The following is a 24992-nucleotide window of genomic DNA, read 5'->3' as shown; positions in this document are numbered from 1 at the left end:
AGGATGGAACAATACTTGACGCAACATAAATGAGGAGAGTGAACATGACGTTGTGTGAACACAGGTTGAAAGCCGCTAATCGACATTACGTAGCCAAAGTCCGACGTCATTCTTAGTGAGCAGCGTTGTGTTATCGTAGACAGACTGGGGATTCTGTTGCTACCGATGGTAGAGAATGGTTGCTGCATAAAGTCGAGCGCCAGCAACAATAGCGGTCACTTTTGAACGAGTCGACTGTGTGAATTATAAGTCCTCGATGAACGAACCCGAGTGATTTTGTTTATTCCGTAAAGGTTCTGTGCAGTGTTCAAACGAAGTTAACAATGAAAAGTTTCACTTTATTGCTCTGCTATGGTAAGTTATAATAAATACGTATATAAATAATAGTAATAAATAATTTACATTGTCTAATTTAATGCGCAAGACCTCAATTAGTAGTATCCAGTGAAAGGTGTTTCAGTGCTAATTAGTATCAAAAAACAATTTTGCCCCAGTTGTTTATTTAACGTGTTCATTTTGATTTAGTTTCAACATGAGGTTTTCATAACTAAATTGTATTACAATTGTTGATATATGGCAACGTGCCATTGCAGTAGTATCACTTTGAAATTGTTAATGTTTTCTTTAAAGTAAATGATAATTCCCAGTGAAGTTTTTAGTTTTGAACAAGTGGAAACGATGTTTGATGGGAATTACTGAGTAGAATTTCCTTTCCCAAAGAGAAAAGATGCCTCGAGAATTGATATCAAAGATGATAAGTAAGAAATCAAAAATGATTATCTTATTCCATTGCTGTGGATGGGGTATATTTGTCCATGTAACCAAGGCCAATTCATAATAAATCAGCTGACTAGTACGGGAAACTGTCCATAAATAATCAACTAACAAATTGATGGCGTTGCAATAGTGATGGATTGGCTTAAGATAATTGATAAGACATACCATCTGCCGAAAAAAACACTACCATTTCCTTTCACAGCCTTTCCTGTGCGGGTGAGCTTCGATTTGATTGCTTTTGTTTCAGTATGTTTTTAATAAGCATGATAAGCATGATTCGCTATTGATAAGCAAACTATTCCGGTATAGACAATTATTGTAAAAGTTATCAATCATATTCAGCAATATTATTTGATTCTCGGCCATTGATTGTTTATGAACGATTGGTAGTGATTAATTGCATTTGTGACACTCCACATTTCATACAACATTCATTGATGTAGGTCTTCTGTACGAAATAGAGATAAATGGATAAGGCAGTGGTTCTTTACAAATGTTGATAGTATATTTAAACCAATCAGCTGTGTCAAATTGATAATAATGATGTTAATTTGTTTAGCTTGTTGTTCGTTTAACTGAATACATTTCGTGAGGGGCTTGAAGTTAATGATTTCAATTTAAAATTTTAAATTATTGTTATCTCTACCAAGTGATGCTTGAGGCAAGCGTGAGCCATACAAGCGGCGAACAAATCATCGAACAGTATTGAAAGAATTATGTACAGCAATAATGCAAATAACGAAATTGCAAATGAAAAAAAGCAATCGCATAATATTTCAAGGTTTAAATAAAATATTTTAATTATAGAGAACACTTTAAACATTAGCTTTTTTTAAATATTTTATTGGTATGTTTTGATATGTATGATGTATAATGTATAATATGATTTTAATAGTGGATAAAAGGGACAATGGGGACTGTTTAATATTGAACATAAATTAGATTCAATACTATAGATAAATTATACTTATAAATTAGGACTTTTTTATTATAACATTTTAATTTCTTAGCTCTGTTCGTGCTTCATGCTGCTCGTGGTGATGAATGGAATTATCCTACACCTGGGACAAATGGTGTGATGAGTGGTAAGTATGAGGGTGAAAAAAAACTATACGATGTACGGGACTCTTTATCAGAAATTTCACTGCCTTTAGGTATTTATTACAATACATTTCGCACAAAACAAATGCTATTACCGACACAAGTACAAAGGCATCCGCGTGGTAACGTTAATTTGCTAATCGTTTAACATGGTATTTCAAGCAAGTAGGTTGATATGGCATAATGAAACTCTGTTCTAAAATATATGATTAGTTAGGATGTACTACATTTTAGCACCTCGCTTGTATTGTTTTAATCGACGGTACTATCACATCATTCATGTGTCTTTTTGTTCATGGGGGGAAATTTTTCTTGTATTTAATACATTATCTTGGTACAGTCACGTCGTACGACCTAGCAACATGCCCCGTCATGGTCATGATCCCCGTGTGGACCGTGCGCTAGGTAAATCAATTTAGCATGTTTTCGAATGTGTCCTACATATCAATCGAACCTAACAGGAGACACTTGGCACGATAGGAAAGCAGCAGATTCATCCTTCGAATAAAGAAGCCGGATCGCATAGTGTGTAAATTTCCCTTAGAATGATTCAAATTTATTGCTCCATGGTGACGGATCGTAAATGATTAGGTCAGGGATTGATAAAGTCCGGCCAGATGGCATAACCAAAATGACTTGCGAGAACAATTTGATATCTTACTTACAATAATCCAAAAGAGTATCATGTGAATAAAACATTCGACTACACTTCTTCTGACAATTAATAACCGAATTGACAAATTGATCGAATAACGCAGATCTTAGGCATAATTAAAAAACGCGTCAAATACAAATAGCTTTATATTATGGTGGCATTTATTATTTGAAATATTACATCAATGTAAACAAAATAACATCTGTCCTGGAGAAGTCAGCATGGCCTAGTCAAGGGTATTTGATGAATATGAATTTTGGAATTGATTGTGCTTATGTAGGACATTGAGCCTTAAAAAGACACAAGGACTCACAGATCCTTTGGAAATGGTTGCTTGCATGATTTTTATATGAATTCACTTCCATCCATTGAAACATTCTGCAATTCTGCTGGCTGAACTACATTATATTAAAACTGTCTACATTAAATTTAAAAGGGTTTTATTAAATTATTGATAACACCTTGCCCCTAGCTTCTTCAAAAAGTGTATATTCCCTTTGTTAGGCATTCATGATAACGGTGTGCTGACAAGACAAGATGTAAACACGCGATCAAGGTTAGAAGTGAGCTTGCTGAATTGATCGATAACAGATTAAACAGATTACTGATAAAATGTCGCACTAGAAAATATCAAACCAGAATAAGAAGCAATAACTGCTCGTGCGCGTACGGGTTTGATTTTTGGGATTTGAGATTCTTTATTAAAAGACCAGAATAGACTGATAAAAGCATGAGACGTAATAATAGAAAAAATGAAAAGCTTGGAATGATATAAAACATCCTTGCCTCGAAATCGTGAAGTAAAACCGCAATAAATATATCACAAATGAACTAGTAACAGCTGACATTGTTTGGTCATTATAATTAAAAGTAATACAAACAATAATACCATAAATCAAAAGTAAACGAGCATCGTTGCAAACGTACCTGATAACCACCGCTACTGATAATGTGCGTTGAAAGGTTACGTCAAATAATAATTATTTGAGTATTTCAAACAATTGTGGCGTTTGCTTTGCAAAATGAAAGACCAAATGCCATGAAGGATGGGAGCTGGAAGGAAAATGTAATAGACGAGTGGCACCTTATCAATCCATGTCTTCAACCTTGCCTGGACGGATGGAACCATGCTTAAGTTGGGCTCATTGCTCTCGGTCAATAGCAGCTGCACTTGATAGTTACGGCCTTGACACTACTGTACGAGCTAATTATCATTCCCTGGAGAGCTGAACCCTGAACATTTCAGGGTATTTCCGATATGTCTGTTTCTACAATGCTGACGTACGCGACGAAGATAAAAATAATACTTTTGACGCCAAATGTGTATTTCGGTATCCACGTTAAAATTTGCAAATTTGCACCGCAGCTCTGATTGCCGTTAGCTGACCGTATTTTTTCTACAGTTGTCAATCATTGCCTCAAACTGACACATTCTTTGTTTATTTTCGTTGAGCGCTATCGGAATTTACACTTTGCGCCTGCGTTAATTGACAGGAGACGATTAGGAAATCTAACTTGTAAGTCGAAAAAATAAACAAAAGCAAAATAAGCCAAAAGCGTAACTTGAAACTTCTGTCTTGACCATCTTACGCGTCAGAAAAAAAACAAAAGAAAAAAACAAAAATGGATTGATTATACCAAAAGCAACCATCCAGCGAATAAGAAACCATGAGCAAGAAAGTGAAAATCATTCAGTTTTCAGCTTTTACTGAGTTCTATTTACTCTCACTTTCCCTTGTCTTATTTTAGCTTCGAACAACTACACTTTGACCATCTGTGACTTATAACAAGTTGACTGGCACACCATGCGCCATGCAGAGGTGACTGACACCTAAGTTTTCACTTATATTATATTCGTCTACTAGCTCTGTAGCAAAACCGTGCGGCAGCCGTAATGAATGCTTGACAGTGAGCAAACATTACTTCCATGCCGCTTTGCTCGGACCTTGACACTGACCGAGGTGTAGCATAGTGCCCCATTGATCGATGTTGAAATGCATCATCTGAACGGTGCATGCATTATTATTTCTATAGATTTGTACTATCAACGATAGAGATTTGGTTGATCTTAATCCATACCTATAAGACATAAATCTATAATATCATGTAGTTAACAAAATAAAACACATCGCTTACAACTGGAAACATCCTGTTGAGGACGTTGAAATAGGAGCAGTTGGGTAATTCTGACCGAAAATTTCGAGAAATAGGTTAAATATTCCATGAATGGGCGGTCCCGTGGTACAGTCGTCAGCTCGAAGGACTCAATAACATGCCCGTCATGGGTTCAAGTCGTAGAATGGACCGTCCCTCCGTAGCAATGATTGACTATCCGGCTGCGTGGTAATGAATTATGTCTAGAAAGCCTGTATAGGCCAGCATGTCCGCGTAGGACGTTACGCCAAATAGAAGAAGAAGATTTGATAAATAATTGCTATCCATATATAATTTTATCAACAAGTATGGAATATTTTGATACTACTAAAAATATAATTGCTTTTGAGGAGCATGAATTGTAAAAGCAACCAAGATTTTTTTTTGTTGGAGTTTGTTTATCATATCTTCTTCTTCTTTTTGGCTCAACAACCGTTGTCGGTCAAGGGCTGCCTGTACCACTACTTGTGGGCTTGGCTTTCAGTGACTTATCGATCCCCCATAGCAGGATAGTCAGTTATACGTGGCACGGTCCATTTGGGGCTTGAACTCATGACGGGTATGTTGTTAAGTCGTACGAGTTTTCTAATGATCATTACTGCCAATCTACAACTTTTAAACGCTCTGCTGACGTGCTTTTCGGATTGCGTAAAGAGAGGCGGTTCCCGTGGTACAGATATCAATTCGCACGACTTGACCGTCCACTGTTGGATTCGACGAGTATCGAGTAAAAGTAGTGCATAATGCATATTGAAATAATATACATAACATTTTATACTGTAATGTGATGAGCGTACAACTGTACCTGTAAGGGGTTTCCTTTACTGGAGTTTAGAAGCCTTACCTTGGGAAGGGGGACATAACTAAACTCTTGAAATAAGTTGAAAGGCGAAGTTTTTTTTTAAAAGCAGCGTAACGTCCTATCTTGACAGTCCGAACCAATCTGGCCTGCCGCGGTCGGAATTGGTTTTATTTATACTCAATAAGTTTCGTACATTTGGTTTTGGAGTGTGTTTTTGTCCTAATTAAAGGTTATTGATATGAGGTGCAATTTATACATTGTATCGAAGTGAGGTGTCTGTCATTATGTGCCTATGCTGCGCTTTGCTTTTTTTTTGTGTTTTTACGAAGGTTCTGGAAAGTATAAACTGTTTTAGCTAAAGACCGGGAGCGTTCGTCGATCTTTGCCTACACCGCGCTTTTAGCAATAAGTTGCTATGCGTTCTCGGTTCAACTAGTTTGCTTGCAGTTACGCCTTATTTGCTTAATATGCGTCTTTCGGATGTTTTCAAGAAGTGTGTCACAATTGTTTTTATATGAACGGTGGGGCCTGAATTCTTCCGGTTGCTTTGTTATGGTATTATATCTTTTTTTTTTTTAATGTATCCGCAGTTTATTTGTCAAAAAATTTTATATAATTAACATACAACTGCGCGCACCTTCCGATGGGGGTTACCCGTTAGGGATTTACCCACCGGATAAGACCGTCCGATTGGACCTTCTTTTTTATTATTATTATTATTATTATTATTATTATTATTATTACGCATTTATACACTATTGTGCCTTCGTCCTTTATGATGGTATTATATCTGATTTGCTGAGTGTGTTATAATGAATGTGTTGCAATAGTGTGGTTTGGCTTTCCGAGGTGCGTTACAATGAGTCTATAGTTGATAGTGTGGTTTATAATAAGTTCTGTCCAGCAAATATGCTACAATACCTTGGATTTTTTTATGGATCAAATTAAAATTAAACACATATTTTAAAACATGTTTTTATGAAGAATTTCTGCTTTTCTATTCATATTCAATTGAATTAATCCCGTCACCCAAACCGGGAATTTGGAGCATACCTGGAGGTTTTTGAATAGACGCTTTCAGAGCGTCGACACTGGTGTGAGATTTACCACAGGTCTGAACATTTGCTCATATGTAGGAATTGAGGGGGTTATAGTCTGGGCTGCTAGGAGGCTATACATATTTTAATAATATTATGTTATCCTTACACCTCTCTCGAGTCTTTTAAGAGGTATGCCAGGGCGCTCGGTCTTGTTGAATTGTGCCTTGTAACTTGTTTGTGACTTCTTGTTGAAATTGAAGCTCATCGACAATCTTTTCTGATCCAAGGTAAGATCTTCTTCATCAAAATACCCAAATAGATATCAATATTCACCCTCAACCCCTCTTTGATGAAAACCGGTGGCATTTTGAACCCATTACAAGCAACTGATCCGAAAAGCTTCTGTGAAAAAATAAACCTATCGTTGCGTGAATTTGAAACAAGATGAATGGTGGCACGTTTCTCATAACACAACACACAACATAACAATAGGATGCTTCTTTTTGAAAATGTTCAACAGAACCTTCGGCCGTTCTAGTCGCAGAGTTTTGATCCGGTTTGTTATTTGGAGGTGTCTTACTCATGGTACGCGTGACACCTTTTGTTGATGAAGTACGCAACACATAACTAAACATTCTTATTATAACTAATTATACAAAAATTGGCAGAAGTTCGATCCGGCAGGTTCAGAAACCAATCAATTTTTCAGGTGCCAATTTTTGTATAATTTCTGTATTTCTCAGTTCTTTGAGCAAATCGTACTGATGTGACACATCCATTGCGCAATGCAAAGAAAATTATATCTTTTCATGTTGATCGAATTTTAAAATCATTTAAAACGAGTCACATTGTACTCTTCACTTAGAATCATATCAAATAATAAATTTAGTAGCTTAAACTTAACCCAAGGTAAACTTACACGAAAATAAGCTATATTTTGACAGAAAACCTCGGAAATCGACATATGTGGAAATACGCGATACGCGATATAAGATACGCGAGTTCTTCTCGGTCCCAATAATATATAATTCTTAAATGCCAATGATGGCTACACAATATATCCTAAACTTTTATATATTTATGTCGCGCAGACCTTCACTAATAGTAAAAATGGATGTGTGGAAATCAACTCCTGCGTAGAATAAATTATAACTGCGTGCCATTGGTGATATCAACTCATTTGCCACATAATTCGTGTTGCCTATCTATGTACAAAAGGGACGATGAACGAGGACTAGAGCGAAGAGCGTATATGTGCACTTTGCTTTATAGACGAAGTGCGTCAATTTCTCCTTTTAGCAGTTTAGCTCCACGATTATCTAGCCGAATTATTAGCCGAATTATCACTCTAAAGGTCGGGGGACACTGTCCGTACTCGCTAGTGTAATTTCGATTTTCACTAGCGCATCTGGCGGCGGCTGACCGAACCTTTTTTGGTCGTCAAGGGAATGGTCGTGCCGGATCTCAAATTTAAGTTATTTTTCATCGTTTTTTGATGCGAAAGCGGATGAAATACTTGCACAACATATTTATCTATCAATTACAAAGCTTTTCCAGTCTGGTTAAAGTAAAATACATGAAAAACTAACGTATTTTCTGGAGCGGCTCCAAGTTGTTTGGCAAAATGCTTCCACCAGCCGCCGCCAGATGCGCTAGTGAAAATCAAAATTACACTAGCGAGTACGGACAGTGTCCCCCGGCTTTAAGCACATTTCTTTATTTTTGTTAAGTCTTGTATTATTAAAAACATATTATTATTTTTTTTTTAAAAATACTATCTTTTCAGAACCAGAACGATGGGGCGGTCAATGTGACAATGGTCGACGTCAGTCACCTATCGACCTAACAATAGCAGCTGCGGTTCGTGGCCAGTTCGCTCCGTTATTTTTCAGCAATTACATGCTGCCACTTAAACAACCCCGCGTGACAAATACCGGTCACTCAATTCAGATAAACAATCGAGATTCTGCCATTACAATGCAAGGAGGTGGATTAGGTGGACGATTTGTGCTTGATCAAATGCATTTTCACTGGGGCTCTGAGCACACTTTAGACGACACACGCTACGGGCTCGAACTTCACTTAGTGCACCATGATACTCGTTATGCGTCACTAGAAGACGCTGTACAAGCGCGTAACGGAGTAGCCGTACTTGGAGTATTGTTTCATGTGGGTAGCCAGCCAAACATGCACATTGATACTATTCTGGACACAGCAACAGAAATTCAGAACGAGGTTGGAAAAGAAGCACTCCTGAGAGGAAAACTTTCCCCGTACAACTTATTGCCATCTAACCGTACTTCATTTTATCGATACGAAGGCTCACTCACTACACCGGCCTGCGCTGAATCAGTTATTTGGACTGTCTTTACCGAAAGTATTTCTGTGTCACTTGAACAGGTAGAAAGGTTTAAAGCTATTCATGATCAAACCGGTCGGGAATTAGTGAACAATTTCCGGTCTGTGCAACCATTGAACACGCGAGCGCTAGTTTATGCGACTGAGTGGGATCAACAAGGAAACAATTTTGCAACAAAAATGACTTCAAATGTTGTGTTTCTGGGAGCGATAGTACTACTAGTCATTACATCCAGATTAAGTTACCACTGAAAAAATGAAATCCAAAGAATTTACCAAAAGCAATATAATTATACAGTTTAAACGCTTTAATGGTTTTAAGCAGCTCAAAAATGGCTTACCATTGCAGATCGACAGACGATCGATTTGAAATACATAAAAGTTGAACTTTCATTTGATAATTAAAATTTCAATCGTCTATGCTGTTGTTAGTTGTGTTTCAAATCAAAACATGTTATGGCATGAAAATATCACAAAATAAATAATTTTAGGTTGAATGAATATACTACTGAAGGTAAATACACGTTTTATCATGGCACTAGCACATCAGTAGCAGTATTCCTACAAAAACTCTAATGATGAGTTTTATTCGTCCCAACAAAAAGCAGATTTTCCATTATTCATTTTCTCCTTTCCAAGTATTGGTTTTATGCAATTCACTTGTGCAAGGATGTTCATGTTACCATTGTAGGTTTCCACCAAACTGTCAGGCACTACGCGGATAGGTCACAAATTCTTTAATATGGAAAGAACGACGGATTCGGCTTCTATAGCAAAGCAAATTATATCGAGCAACAAAACACATATTATACATAATTCTTAATTCATATTGGGCGATACCACTCAATATAAATACACATTAAAACTTAATAAAAAAATTGAAAAAGTGTTCGTATTATTCCAAACTTCCATATTCTCTTATCGAGGTTACATGATGTCATCTTTCATATCGTATTTAGGATAAATTTGTCTTGAAAATGAATTGTAGGTACAAGATGAACATTTCTAGAATTACTATATTTACGAGTACGAAAGGGTAAACGTATATGTTGTGGTGGTATGGCTCTAAAATATGCTCGATACGATAATTTGCGAGTTATTTAATTTATTTATGCTATTGTGAAAAGATCTTTGATCGTTTACAAAGCGTTAAAAAATCGTTCCGTCACAATCGTTTGAATTACATCACGAAACTCATATTTTTGTTAACGCTGTAAATGACCACATAACAACGCAATTATTATTTTCAACACAACTTTTATCAAATGTACCATAGTATTGATTGACACCGTATTGAAACCTAATTTATTGATTTATTTTACTTCTTATATTGGGTGTACAACTTAAAAACCGGATTTTTTTAGCGAAATTTTATGCTTTATTGTCGAAAAATCTATATTTTATTCAAAGTATTGCCCATCAGAAGTGGGCGTTGCAATTGCGTTGCTTCAGTGACTGAAGGCCTAGCAGCGCACAGCGACCGTCATAATCTCCTTGGACACTCTATATCTTACACACGCCTTACATCTTACATGATTGATTACACCATACCTTCGTTTGATATACCCACAGTAGAAAAGTGTCTCAAAAACCTTAAACCATCTACAGCTCCTGGCATCGCGAGTTTCATTATCAGTAAATGTTATCAGTCCCTGGCACCTGTATTAACAAACATATACAACACGTCACTGAGCTCCGGTATTTTCCCACGCTTATGGAAGTCCTCGTGGATGGTACCAATATTTAAAAAATGGGATCGCTCATGTGCTTCAAACTGTCGCGGTATCACATCACTTTGTGCGGTATCAAAAGCTTTTGAGCTTCTGCTTTACGGTTCTATGCTCTCCGCTACATCGAATTACATTATGGATAACCAACACGGGTTCGTACCCAAACGTGTATCATTAACGAACCTCACTGAATTCGTTAGTTTCTGCAAACGTAACCTCGATTCCGGCGGTCAAGTGGATGTCATTTACACAGATCTCAAAGCAGATTTCGACCTCATCTCACACGACATTTTAATCGCCAATTGGCAGAAGTTAAAATTTTCGGAACAAATAGTTAAGTGGCTGCATTCCTACCTCACAGAACGCTCATACAAAATCAAGAAACCCGACCCGACTCGAACTCGCTGGACCATCGTGTCGGAGTCGCTTATGCTTACTTGCACCTACCGGAGTCGTTGCAACTACTGAACCTACTTGTACCTTTCGGGTCGACACAGACTCCGGGACGCCTACGGATGGCGGAGGTTCAGGTCGACTCGCCCATCACTAGTAAGTATTATGGTAACGCCACAACTAAATATTAAGATTTTTACCGAAGAAATATTAAGATGTATATTAAGATACACCTGTTCTCATTTTTCTCTGAATCTTTATCCGGTTGCTATGGATCGCAATCCATGAGAATGAATCGCAATCAACTACGTCTGAATCGTTTTCAACTACGTTTGGATCGTTTTCAGCTATTGTTATTGTTTAACACAGGAAAACATCGAATGTCAGCGCAAGTGTCAAGCAGTGACATTTGACCCACGTTACTGCTCGACTGTGGGACTGCTCGACTAACGATGAGGATCGCAAGCCCGCGAATTTGCAATGGTGGAAAAGCCATAAAAGGGAAATTTGGGAAAGCACTTCCTCTTTTTCTCGTCATCACCGCGGAACCAGAAGCAGTGGAATTTTTTTAACCACTTTGTTATAAGTAAATTTACAGTACCACCGTTACGTACTGCGTTAATAGAATTCAATAAAGTGAAGTTAAGAGAACCTAACTAACGTCGCGAGTGAATCATTTCGGGGAAAAAAAAAAAAATATCACCGGACGTTGCTAACGCAACAGCTATGTTTGGATCGCTCTCAGCTACCTTTGGATTTTACGGTAGCTCGCGCAAATTTCGTTTTAGCGTACCGTTTATTTGGTGACCGCGGGACACATTTGCACCCCAAGGAAAGAACTAAACAATTAATGCATTCAATTGTAAAATCTTATTGTATTTTTTATATGAAGCTTACATCACCATTCATACGTTTTTGGTTATTAGACCAAGTTTTTCAAACAAACCAGCACAATCTTCTTCTTAACTTCTTAATATTATTATCTATAATAACGATTCAGAGGAAAGTGAGAACAGGTGTATTTTCCAAACAAACCAGTACAAACCTCTTCTTTTTAGCGTAACGACCTACGTGGTCATTCAGTTTTGTTCAGGGTTTCGAGGTATAGCCGGATATTCCATCTTTAGAATGGAGGAAATCTGTTCTGATGCGTAGAAGCAGACAAATCTGTCAAATGTTGTTCATTGCTTAAAAATGGGGTTTTAACACATATTCTCAATTGGGTTCTAACATAGAACAATACGAAATTGTTGCTTTTCAAATTGTCTGTTATGAGGAGAATCGTGAGGTACGCTGAATGGTCACTAAATAAACTTTGCGCCGCAACGAGATTTACGCGAGCTACCGCAAAATCCAAAGGTAGCTGAGAGCGATCCAAACGTTGCTGAAAACGATCCAAACGTAGCTGCAAATGATTCAGACGTAGTTGATTGTGATCCAATCTCATGGATTGCGATCCATAGCAACCGGATAAAGATTCAGAGGAAAGTGAGAACAGGTGTATTAATGTTTTTCTTTTAATAAAATCATTGTTTTTGTTAAACTACAAATTATAATTTGTAAAACAGCCGGTTATGTGTCCATAATCAATTTTAAATATTTTACTTAATGTATTTACAATCCATATCCAAACGCTGTGAACCCTCTCTTATTCGACACCTCTCCAATGTGAGAAACCCCTCTTATTTGAATATTTTTAAAAGTCCCTTCATTTTCTGTACATTTTTGCCCCTCTTATTTGGAAAACCTCTGAAATCTGTATCCCTCTTATTTGTGCATGGCGTTGCCATGGCGGGCTTCTCTAATCTGCAATTTTATGCGTGGTTTCCCATAGCGACGGTCACATGTCCTAGCATTTCAATATTCTCTAATTTGGGCATCAGTCTGTTCTGAGCGAGCCAGCCATTTTATTTGTTTTTATCAAGAGAGAATCAATTTGAAGTGAACCTTTTTACTTTTGTAACTTGAAACTAAGATGAACTCCAAGCACACATTTTTAACACTAAACAAACGCTTACAAATAATTGCGGAAAAGCAAAATGGCAAAAGTTTTGCTGAACTTAGCCAATTCTTCGGCGTTTCACGCACTACTGTAAGCTGAATTGTGAAGAAAAAAGAAGCTCCTTTAAAACTGGAAAAATGGTACGAGATTAGACACAAAAAGAGCCAGCCGATTCCGGAATGAAAAATTAGAAAAATCCGTGCAAATATTTGTACAAGAAGTCCGCAACAACAACATTACTCTGTTTGGCGAAATTGTCAAAATGAAATGTACGGAATTTGCCAAAAAATGGAACGTTTTCGACAATGTACAGTCAGTCCAAAAAGTATTCGTCTAGCAGAAATATTTTACAGAAAAAGGCGAATTATGGCCGCAATACGTAGGGGGCAATAAAAGCAATGTTGATGTTTGATAAAGGGACCATCAATATACACGTACTGCTAAAAAATAACCATTTAAATAGTGCAATAGCAACCAAAATACATAAAAAAACAAAAAAAGTCATTTGAAGGACGTGCAAAAAGTATTCGTCTATGCAGCTTTTTATTAATTTACGCTGGCCAAACACTATGTAGACATGGATTAATTTTATTACTATCCATCTACTGGTGACTTCTTTCTAAATTAATGCATTTCTGCTGTTTCAATTGCACTTCGAGCGGTCAGTGAGGCACTAAAGGCGGGGGAGTTAAAGGAATGGAGCATGAAGGCGAACATCGTATCTTAATCCCGTGCTTAACCAATCCTATCCATTTCTAAAGGCTACAAAATTTGTGAGAGGCCTCGTTCCTTCATTTGATCAGTGTTTGGCCATTTTTCTGACACTAATTGTGTGACAAACTGCCATGTTAGCAGCCATCCTTGACGGTTTTTTTTTTTATAAAAATATTTATTACATGTGTTTATTTACTTAACATTATTTACAATAGACAACAGGAAAGGACATCTAAATCAATCACAGGATCATTGTTTCCAATGCTGGGGATGATATAATTTGAAAATATGCGAAGTATTTCACTACAAGTTGCTGCACTTAAACCACTTAACTCAGGAACGTGTAGATCTTCGTAAGATAGTTGTCTGTTGGGACTGATATCGTTAAGACGTCTTTGTAAAACTGCCCATGCTGGTTTTGATCGGTGACACACCGAGAACTTATGTTTGATTGTTTCATCCATTGGGCAGTGTGGGCATGTTGGTGATGTAATGCGGTGATGACGAAAAAGATCGGCACAATTTTTTATTTTATTGTTCACCAGTAGATATAGGTATGATCTTTGTTCGGAATTTAGCTTTCGACTGCTTATGTTATGCCAGATCCTGCGCCAATTTCTTGTTGGTGTCTCCAAAAATACTTTGGGATTTGGTAGAGACTTTGTTATCTTTTTTGTCAGACTTTTTGTCGTTATTATGGTATCCAATACAATTGGTATACCCACCATATGTTTTTTTACAGTTTTTAGGCATGGATAGCTGCTTGGGACATTTGCTTCATTTACGTTATTAATTATCTCGGAGCTTACGCAAAGGTCTCTGTGTGTTATATATCGGTTACATAGCAGTGCTGGAACTTTTATGGCTGGAATGTGAAGGTTTAGTCCTCCACGCAGTTTTGGAAGAGCAAGTTGTTGTAGAGGAACTCTAGTACATCCACTTCCACTCCAGAGTAATAAGCCTATAGGTGACGTTATTTTTCCTATGTCCATTTCTCGAACACCACACACCGAGGCTGTAAACCAAACCTTGGGCAATATGAATGTATTAAGCAGCGTGATTTTTTGGCATAGATTAAGGTTTCTTCTTCTGTGGTACCACACCATCCACCTGAATTTTTCTATGACTCTGTCCCAATTGTTGCTCATTGCTTCACGGATGTTATTGGTGAATAGAATGCCGAGAAGTCGTAGTCGTTCTACCGTACGAAGCCATGGTGTTTCTATTGTGTTATTGGTGGTGATGTGTCCTATGTCTAGTGCTGTTGTTTTTTCCATACTTAGCATTGCACCAGAATAGTACCCGAATGTTTCTATTGTTTGTCGCACTAGCTCGATTTTGTTAAGGGAGGTGGAAATTACCGATATATCGTCAGCATAAGCATTGATCAGGTCATTCTGATTGTTACAAAGGCCTTCGAGTGTGGTGAGGAGCGGGTGAAGATACAAAACAAACAACATCATTGACAAGGGATCACCCTGCCTTACGGATCGTTGGATAGGAAACGATGGGGAGAGGTGTCCATTTACTAGTAACCGTGACGAGGATTGATTTCCAATATACGTTAAAAGTTCTATTAATCTTGCGTTGAATCCCAAGCAGGCCATCGTTGTCCAAAGGAACCTCCTATCTACACGATCAAATGCTTGAGTGAGATCGAAAGAGACGAGTTTGTCCCTGATTCTTTTTCTCTTGAAGTCTATTATTTTCTCTTTGATAGCAAGAACAGCTTCAAAAATATTATGCGGTTTGTTACTACATTTTTGTGATGGTGAAATGATGTGCCATGTTTCAATTATTCCCTGCATACGTATTTTAAGCATTCTTGAGAGAAGTTTGTAGTCAAAATTTAATAAAGAAATTGGACGAAAATTTGAGAGGCCCGCTGTGCTACCTTTCTTTTGTACCAACACAATAATTCCATCCACGAAGCAGCTAGGTATATTGCCTTGAAGTGCATCATTCAGCCAATTCAATGTCCAACAAATCAAATTTTACCAAGGAATCAGTGCAATTTGTGATGGCCAATAAGATCAGGAAAAGAGATGGGTCACATTTGTTTGATGGGTCATGCTGTATTTCATCGTAGCTGGTCATGTAATAGCTTAAATTAGTGAGTTGTTACAAACATGCTTTGTTCGAATAATACCATACACAGAAAGTGGCCAAATCTGTTAAGGTGCATCAGATAATTCATGAATTTATTTCAAATTAGGCTCTGCTAGCATATTAAAACATGTTTAAATCGCCAAGGTCATACATGTTTCAAGAACAGTCGAGCTCGAGAACATACAGAGCATTGTCATTTGCCCAAAACACCAAACCAGCTGAAATCAAACTGATGAAAATGATTTAGTAGACTCTCAATATGATATCAGTTGCCATTTTTTCAATGTAACTTGGCCACGTAGTCCAGAAATGCAATATTTCTACCAGAGAAGTCTGGTAGGATGAGTGGATAAAAAATACGCAGTTTTAAATGTTCAAATGAGTTCTTGCGTTGTGCAAGTAGTCACCAATAGTCATAAATGCAATAAGAAACAAGATCAGGACATTTTTTGATTCCATCACTTTTGTTTTCATACGTATATTACGCCAAAAGTCTGATAGACGAACACTTTTTGCACATCAATCAAATGATTTTTTTTAGTTTTTTAAATTATTTAGTTGTTATTGCACTATTTTAATGCTTAGTTTTAGCAGTACGTGTGTATAGATAGTCCCTTTATCAAACCCCATGATTACTTTTACCACCCCATGCCTATTGCGGCCATAATTCGTCGTTTTCTGCAAAATATTCATCTAGACGAATACTTTTTGGACTGACTGTAGCTAATTCTAGATGGCTAACTCGTTTCTTCAAACGGAGCAATTTAACTATTAAAAGAAATTGTGGAGAAAGTGCTGCTGTAGACATGAACATAACGAGTGATTGCCAAACTAATATTTTGCCAACACTTATTCGTCAATACGAACCTCGTGATATTTTTAATGCAGATGAAACCGGGCTATTTTTTAAATGTCTTCCAAGCAAAACATACGATTACAAGACGGAAAAATGCCATGGAATAAAATATTCAAAGCAAAGATTATCCATATTGTGTGCTACGAATATGGACGGCAGTGAAAAGCTACCCTTGCTAGTTATTGGCAAAAGCCGAAAACCAAGGTGTATGCAAAACTGCCATTCATTACCAATTTTATATGAAAGCAATTCAAAAGCGTGGATGACCACAGCTATATTTGAGAAATGGTTGTTGGAGTTGGATGAATAATTTGAAGAACAGAAGAGGCATGTCATTTTATTCATAGATAATTGCCCAGCTCACCCAAAGGACATTCAAGATAGGTAGGATTTCATTAGGCTAGAATATTTTCCACCGAATACAACATCTGTTTTCCAGCCATTGGACTTGGGTGTGATCAAAAATTTTAAACACTACTACCGATATAATTTAGTCAGAAAGCGATTGCAAGAATTAGAAGAGGAAAAAGTAAGCATTTAAATATTTGTAGTGAGTTAATGCAACCAATTTTTCCTTATTTTTTCAGAGTCCATCAGAAGTAACTGTTTTGGAAGCAAGCAGGATTGTGTCAAACGTATGGACAGTAGACGTTAAGCCGGAGACAATCGAGCATTGTTTTAGAAAAGCCTGATTTGTGGCATTCAATTAAAATGAAGTGACCCTTGAAGATCACCAATATATTGATCATGATTTGGAAACAGATATGTGTTTAGAAAAGGCTATAATGTAACTGGATCCTAATTGTTGTGCAATCGATTATCTAAACATCGACGAACCTTTAGTTTGCTACGAAATGCTGACGATTTGCATTTTCTTCTTCTTCTCTGCTGTGGGAGGTTATTACTCGGTTCGGTTATTACTCGCGGTATGAGAATCCAGCTTCCTGGGCCTTCATCATACTATTCCGCGTAATGAATGAGTTTTTCCAACCTCAACTTATTTAGGATCGGCTACTTAGGCCATATATCCCTTTTCTTTGTTTTTTTCCCTATATATTATGAATGAGGATTCGGAGCTTCCGGTTCCCTAAGTTTAACAGATTGAATGCCATAGACACTACGATCTAAACAAACCAGTTCAAAGCCAGGAGTATTCGATTTTTTTTAAAGAGTATTCTGTTTTTCTTCACGAAGTTCATAACTAGCATTAAGGTTTTTATATCTTTTTTTTTCATGCTGCGATGAAGTTGGGTTCATTTATCTAAAAATCATGATTAAAATGATTAAAAATGATTAATGATTAAAAAATCATATCTCTTTCTGCAGAGTATTTCTGGCAGTTTAATACTTTGTGTGTTCCGGTGTCTGGTTTGTGGCATGTGTTGCATGTGCCGTTATCTGTTAACTTCATTTTGTGTACCCAAAAGTTGCTGTAGTCGTGCCCGGCGATAAGCCTGTTTAGTATTTTTATGTCTTTTGGTGGGATTTTTAGCTTGTAGTGCCACATTTTTTTGTTTAGTGTGGTTTGGTACCTATAGCATTTTTCCCTTTTGTTGTGCTCATTAGTGTGTACCAACGGTTTGCTTTGGTTTGGGCTTTTATTTGGAATGCCGATATGGCGTCGCTTACTCTAATTTTGTTCTTTATTGTAGATTGTTGTTTTGTTCCCTCCTTGGCTAGCTTGTCGGCTTTTTCGTTACCGTTTATACCCACATGACTAGGGATCCATTGGATTTTACATTGGGTTAATTCTAGGTTGAATAATATTCTATTGATGATTTCATCTAGGTATAATTCTTCTCTGGAAGTCTCTAAAATCATATATGATGCTTTGCTATCTGTGTAGATTGTGCAGTTTTTTTTTAATTTTTTTTTATTGCTATTTGTAACGCTGTGTCTATTGCGTATAGTTCCGTGGTGCAGATTGATACCGAGTGTTCTATTTTTTTGATATCGTGATAATTTCTCTCGGGTTTATCTCTATGTATATACCTATACCACAGAGGTTTTCTATTTTGCTCCCATCCGTGTATATTTTTGTGCCCTGTTGTTTGTTTATAATCTCTAGACTTTTTTGTCTTAACATAGTTGCGTCTTGGTTTTTTTTTGTAGTCATTAATGGAGGGGAAGAGGCGTATTTATCCATCTCGGAGCCCTAAGCGGGGGATAGAATTGGGGCTCATAGTTTCCTTAAAAGTCCAGAAAATTATATCGCATTTTTATGAATATCTCGTTACGAATACCAAATATGTCATCCTGATTTCGTTAGGGATAAATTTTCTTCTGTCGTTTTTTATGGCAGTTAGTTAATTATTTTTATAGCATCTTTTTTCTTCTTGTTTTTGGCACAAAAACCGCTGGCGGTCAAGGCCTGACTGTACCGACTAGTGAAGTGGGCTTGGCTTTCAGTGACTTAATTGTTACCATAGCAGGATAGTCAGTCCTACGTATGGGGGCACGGTCTATTCGGGACATGAACCCATGACGGGCATGTTGTTAAGTCGTTCAAGTTGACGACTGTACCACCAGACCGGCCCTTTATAGCATCTACAGTCTTCGTGTAATCAAGCTAACATATTTTGCATAATTTTAGGATGTGCATCATCGTTGTTTCTGGTATTGCAAAAATCAAAGCTATATTAAATACTAGCTATAGTAGTGTTACTAGTGTTTAGAGTAAAGAAGCATTTCATTCTCTGTAGTAGTTTTTCAACACAAGTACTCATTAGATAGTTTTTCTAAACTTATCTTATTCTTTGGCTCAACAACCGATGTCGTTCAAGGCCTGCCTGTACCCACTTGTGGGCTTGGCTTTCAGTGACTTAGTGATTCCCCCCTATAGCAGAATAGTCAATGCTACGTATGGCGGCGCGGTCTATTTGGGGATTGAACCCATGACGGGCATGTTGTTAAGTCGTACGAGTTGACGACTGTACTACGAGACCGGCAAACTAATAGTAGTTTTCTAAACTAATAGTCTTTTATATTGAAATGAATCAATGAACAATGAACTGATAAATTGTAGCTGTTAAAACTCCAGACTTTCCGAATTTCAGTACAGATCTAGGCATATCTAGATAAATGTATAACTGGAAAACCTGACAAAAAATCTGAATTTTACTTATTTATACTTTTGTATTTTTAGAGCAGAGTTTGCAATTTGTTTGCTCATTCATGTACATGAGCAGTGAAAGCCACTACACAAAGCTTTTGTGATTTTCTGTTTCACAGATACATAAAACATATGCCTGAAATTCAAGCGTGCGACAATGATTATCCTGCAATTGCGTATTTGTAGTCTTTTCCTCCTTGCAATCTAGACCGTTTAGGAAGTTCTAAAAAAATATAAATTAATCGTCCCAGGAGCTTCTTTATGTCTTATTGTCAGGAGAGAATTTATTCTTTTTATGCAAGAGTGCGAAAGTATGTAATATTTGTTTTGGCCTTCAAAAATTATCTCCAAAGTTCGTAACAACTTTTAATTGCTATAAACGTTATCACCGCATTCCACACTGTCCTATGTACTATTTTGAGAATGATTTAGTTTTCCGTTAATTTGTGCATTATTAACAAAAAATCAATCGCTTATAAAAGTGAACTAACACCGTTTAAAAAGTTTAGCTCGGGGCCCCCTTCAGGCCGGGGCCCCCCGCGGACGCTCAGTCCGCTTATAGGAAAATCCGCCACTGTGGAGGGGATGGTAGGGTTGATAATAGTTTGAAATGGGCTATGTTTTGAATTATTAAATTCATATCGGGCTATTTTGTCGTATATGTTTCTGTTTATGATGTATGTTTTTTCTTGAATAGTGAATTTTCTGCGTGGCGTGTTTTGGTGGTTTATTAGAGATTTTGTGTTGAATGTTGTATGTGCTATTGCTTTAGCGAGTTGTTTTTCGATTAAAAATGTGGTTCTTATGTGGAATGGGTTTCTGCCGCTATTGCGTGGAGTGTGTTACTTTGCATAATACTTGCATAATACTTGTGAAGTTCCTCCAGAAATTTTCCACCACTGCTACAATATGCAACGTTTTTATTTATGAAAACATATAAAATTCCTTACTACTTACTACTTACTACCTTAGAAAAATTCATAACTACCTATTTAACCACTTTTTTCTTATCCTAGAATTGGTTTACATGAATTCATATTGGTTCATTAATTACCATAAAATGAATTTCAATACTTGTTGATTTTAATAAGCTTTTACATTTTTTTCTGTATTATTTTAGTAATGATTTTAAACACACCAACCTAAGGTTATAATTACATCATTTAAACAATTATAATTCTGTATTATTTTAGTAATGATTTTAAACACACCAACCTAAGGTTATAATTACATCATTTAAACAATTATAATTAGACAACAGTCGCATATTTCGACAGTAAAATTTTTATTTGGTCCTATTCTAATTTTTTTACTATTTTGACGGCAACGAAATCAATTATTTCAAATAATAATAATAAGCAATCCCATAGGAGATTTGGATATATATATATATATATATATATATATATATATATATATATATATATATATATATATATATATATATATACATTTTTTTTCATGATAAAATTGCCATTGCCATGAAGAAACTCTCTAATTTGAAAACTCCTCTTATTTGCCGGTCCTGATGACTCTCATATAAGAGAGGATTCACTGTACATAATTTAATATTACAATATTAATTTAATTTACTTACAATGTATTATGTACTGCGGGCTCTACCATGTTTTTTGTAATAACTATGAAAATACCATATTAATAAAGATTTTTTTAGTTCAGAATATAATAACCTGTTCTACATCTTTTCAGGACATTTTTTTTTTTAATAAAGTGATGTGATAGTTTCAATTATTTAGAAATGTTCCTCAAAAGAGATGTGAAGTAGCCTTCGCGTAAAAATAGTTTTCTGATATTTTTTTTCGATATTTCTTTTAGGCTATGATTCAGTTTCGATTAGTAATCATCTGAACATAATTGTCACCGACAGAAATGAACTAGGTGGATTCTAAAAATAGAAATGAACTAATTAGGATTAAGACTAGATCTAGGATGAATTCGGAAGTAGGATGAACTATAGCATAGGATTAGATAGGAAAGGCCACGCCCACTTTATAGATTAGGACAGCTAGTGCGATTAGTAGTTTAAGTAGTGTTAGTAATTAGGATGCGCGCGTAAAGTGCGTGGGCATAGAAGTCACATTAAAATAAGGGTGGGGGTATTCATCATAAGGACATAGGGCATAAGGAAACTAGGATTAGGAAAATTAGGATTAGGCATCGCTAGAGTAAGATAGCGGCGTAGAACGGCTACGCCGAATTGAATGAATAAAGTCAGTTCCGTTCTTCCCTAAGAATAGTGTAGCGTTTACTTACTTCGCTTGCATACGGGGTTACGATTCCGTCACTGCAGACCTTTTATTGGGACGGACGGACTGTCCCACCGAAAGCCCAAGCCAGGGCAGGCCAGGACGGACGGACTGTCCCCACGAAAGCCCAAGCCAGGGCAGGCCAGGACGGACGGACTGTCCCCTCGAAAGCCCAAGCCAGGGCAGGCCAGGACGGACGGACGGTCCCCACGAAAGCCCAAGCCAGGGCAGGCCAGAACGGACGGACTGTCCCCACGAAAGCCCAAGCCAGGGCAGGCCAGGACGGACGGACTGTCCCCTCGAAAGCCCAAGCCAGGGCAGGCCAGGACGGACGGACGGTCCCCACGAAAGCCCAAGCCAGGGCCGAAGGCCGGAGGGGGCGAAATCTCTCGCTTAAAACCTCGGACTGAGCAACGACGAAGGTGGCCGGAGGGGGCGAAATCCCTCGCTTAAAAGCTCGGACTGAGCTAGGACGATAAGAAAAGCAGCAGCAGCAGAAGTGTGTAAAAGTGCAGTGGCCGGAGGGGGCGAAATCCCTCGCTTAAAAGCTCTGAACGAGCTAGGACGTTAGGAGAAGCAGCAGCAGCAGAAGTGTGTGAAAGTGCAGTGGCCGGAGGGGGCGAAATCCCTCGCTTAAAAGCTCGGACTGAGCTAGGGCGCTAAGAAAAGCAGCAGCAGTAGAAGTGTGTAAAAGTGCAGTGAATAAAGAAAACGTGTGAGGTGTCAGCAAAATCAGCAAAGCAGTGACGGAGAGAAATAAAAAAAAAAAAAAAAAAAAACTGATGCCGCAGTGTAGCAGTGAAGCAGTGAAGCAGTGCAGCAGTGAGCAGTGTAGCAACGAAGCAGTGACGGAGAGTGATTGAAAAAAAAAAGTGAAGCAGTGAACAGCAAGGCGAGACAGCATGCCTCAACAACAGCCCCAGCCGCCGCTGCCCCCGCAGCTGCCACAACAGCAGCCGCAGCAACAGCAGCAACAACAGCAACATATACAACTGCAGCAGCAGCAAAGGATGCAGCTGCAGCAGTCACAACAACAGCAACAGCAGAGCGACGAGATGCAGACCAGCAAAACGGTGAAAAAGGTTGTGAGTACTACAAACGTTTTAACTAGATCTAAGTCTACTAAGGGGTCCGACGTAGACCCATCAGAATTATATAATATTAGTGCGGAACTTAAAAGGGAGAACGAAGAATTAGTGCGGGTTAAAAGGGAGAAAGAAGAACAAGAGAAAAACGGGCGTACGAAAGGGAAGAAGTTGAACGGTTAAAAAAAGAAAACGCGGAATTATTGCGTCAAGCCCAAGAAATGGAAGATTTCAGCTTAGGTGAGGAGGAGGAGGAAAATGTCACAACAAATCCTAACGCAAATATACCGAAAGCCGAACCGAGCCCGGATTTAATGGAGTTTATCAGGAGCATGGTGCAAGTTTTAAAGGAACGAACCGCAAGTCCTCCTAGGCCCCAGACAATGGACTTGCCAGAATTTGATGGCAACTTCAGAACCTGGACGCGATTTAAAACTGTGTTTGATAAATTTAAACGCGAGGAAGATTTTTCAGCCTTAGAAATTTTAAGAGCCTTACAGAAAAGTTTGAAAGGGGAAGCAGCTGAAAGTGTCAGCGGAATGCTTTTCGATGAAGCTAACATAGAAGCTATCATGGAGCGCCTTGAAAATGAATATGGCAACCCAAATATAATTTACCAAATGCTCGTTAAAGACCTCATGAGCATAGATAACCCAAATATGGATAACCCTAAAACTTTTCTTACCTTTATGCATGCAATCGACAATATGATAGGAAGTATGACCACGTTGGGTCGAGCAGATTATTTACAAGATACTATGCTCATAGAAAACTTAGTGGGAAAACTACCAGTCGAACTAATGCGAAAATGGTATCTATACACGTTAAGTGAAAAAAGGGTTAGAACTTTAGGCGACCTTGCGGCATGACTCAGACCCCAGGAGCAATTGGCAATCTTATTAAAAGCGAAGGGAGCAAAGGACACAGACCAACCGTCTTGCTCATATGCACAGCCCCAACAACGCGTAATTCAAGAGCCTGTCCAAAGGCAAAGAGCAAAATATTTCATGCATGTTAATGAGCGTTGGAATGTCATAAAGCAAGGTAGAATATGTGCAAATTGCTGTAGCCAAACAAATCATGAATCGCGAACTTGCTACCTTCCACCACAGTGCAGAGAACATAATTGCTACAAAAAACATCATACTCTGCTTCATAATTTTCGACCAAATACGCAAACCGTTGAAAGATTAAATGTCCATAATCACAAACAATGTCTATTTCAAATATTAGTAAGTTCAGTCGGCTCCTTTTTTTGTTGTAACCCTCTACGAGCGTTTACGGGGGGAAGATGTCGCCGACAGAAATGAACTAGGTGGATTCTAAAAATATAAATGAACTAATTAGGATTGAGACTAGAACTAGGATGAATTCGGAAGTAGGATGAACTATAGCATAGGGTAAATGCACCAAACATAGCTATTTTATATCATCAAGATACCGATTGTATTCCTGTAAAAATGAGTGTTAGGTTAAATTGAAAAAAAAAAAAAAAACTATGTGATTTGTTGAATCCTAAAATGTGTCGAACGCGAGAGCATTTTTTTTATTTTGACTCAGTGTTTATCTAAATAGTAGAACATTTCGATTATTAATTACATCTTAAGGTACCAAACATGACTATAATAATCCTTGAAATCTACCATAGCTGTAAAAATTGTGACTGTAAGCCAAAACTCGTGAATATTTACACGAAAAATCATTCTGTGACATTTTTTAAATAAAACCAAGTTCACTGCATTAAAATAAGCATGTAAAAAAATAAAATTAAATAAAACAAGTTCACCACTAAATAAGGAAAACTAATAGTTTAAAATTTCTGTTTCATATCACTGCT

At 37.5% G+C, this 24992-nt stretch overlaps 1 protein-coding gene across 2 annotated transcripts; it reads left to right on the top strand.

Annotated features, from left to right (window-relative positions):
• The first annotated feature begins 137 nt into the window (after positions 1-137).
• On the top strand, positions 138-9305 carry LOC120951566 (carbonic anhydrase 1-like). Of its 2 annotated transcripts, XM_040370347.2 has the most exons (3): positions 142-354; positions 1788-1862; positions 8316-9305. In XM_040370347.2, the coding sequence occupies exons 1-3, from the start codon at positions 324-326 to the stop codon at positions 9137-9139; spliced, it is 930 nt and encodes a 309-aa protein (XP_040226281.2). In that variant the 5' UTR covers positions 142-323; the 3' UTR covers positions 9140-9305. The 2 variants fall into 2 exon arrangements, with proteins under 2 accessions (XP_049461006.1, XP_040226281.2); XM_049605049.1 differs by lacking the exon at positions 1788-1862 and having other exon boundaries at positions 138-354.
• The last annotated feature ends 15687 nt before the right edge of the window (positions 9306-24992 follow it).

This window comes from Anopheles coluzzii, chromosome 2, assembly GCF_943734685.1.
Source record: "Anopheles coluzzii chromosome 2, AcolN3, whole genome shotgun sequence".
In the NCBI taxonomy this organism is placed as follows: Eukaryota; Metazoa; Arthropoda; class Insecta; order Diptera; family Culicidae; genus Anopheles; species Anopheles coluzzii.
Note: the sequence above shows the minus strand (reverse complement) of the source record. Positions and strands in the feature narration are given on the sequence as shown.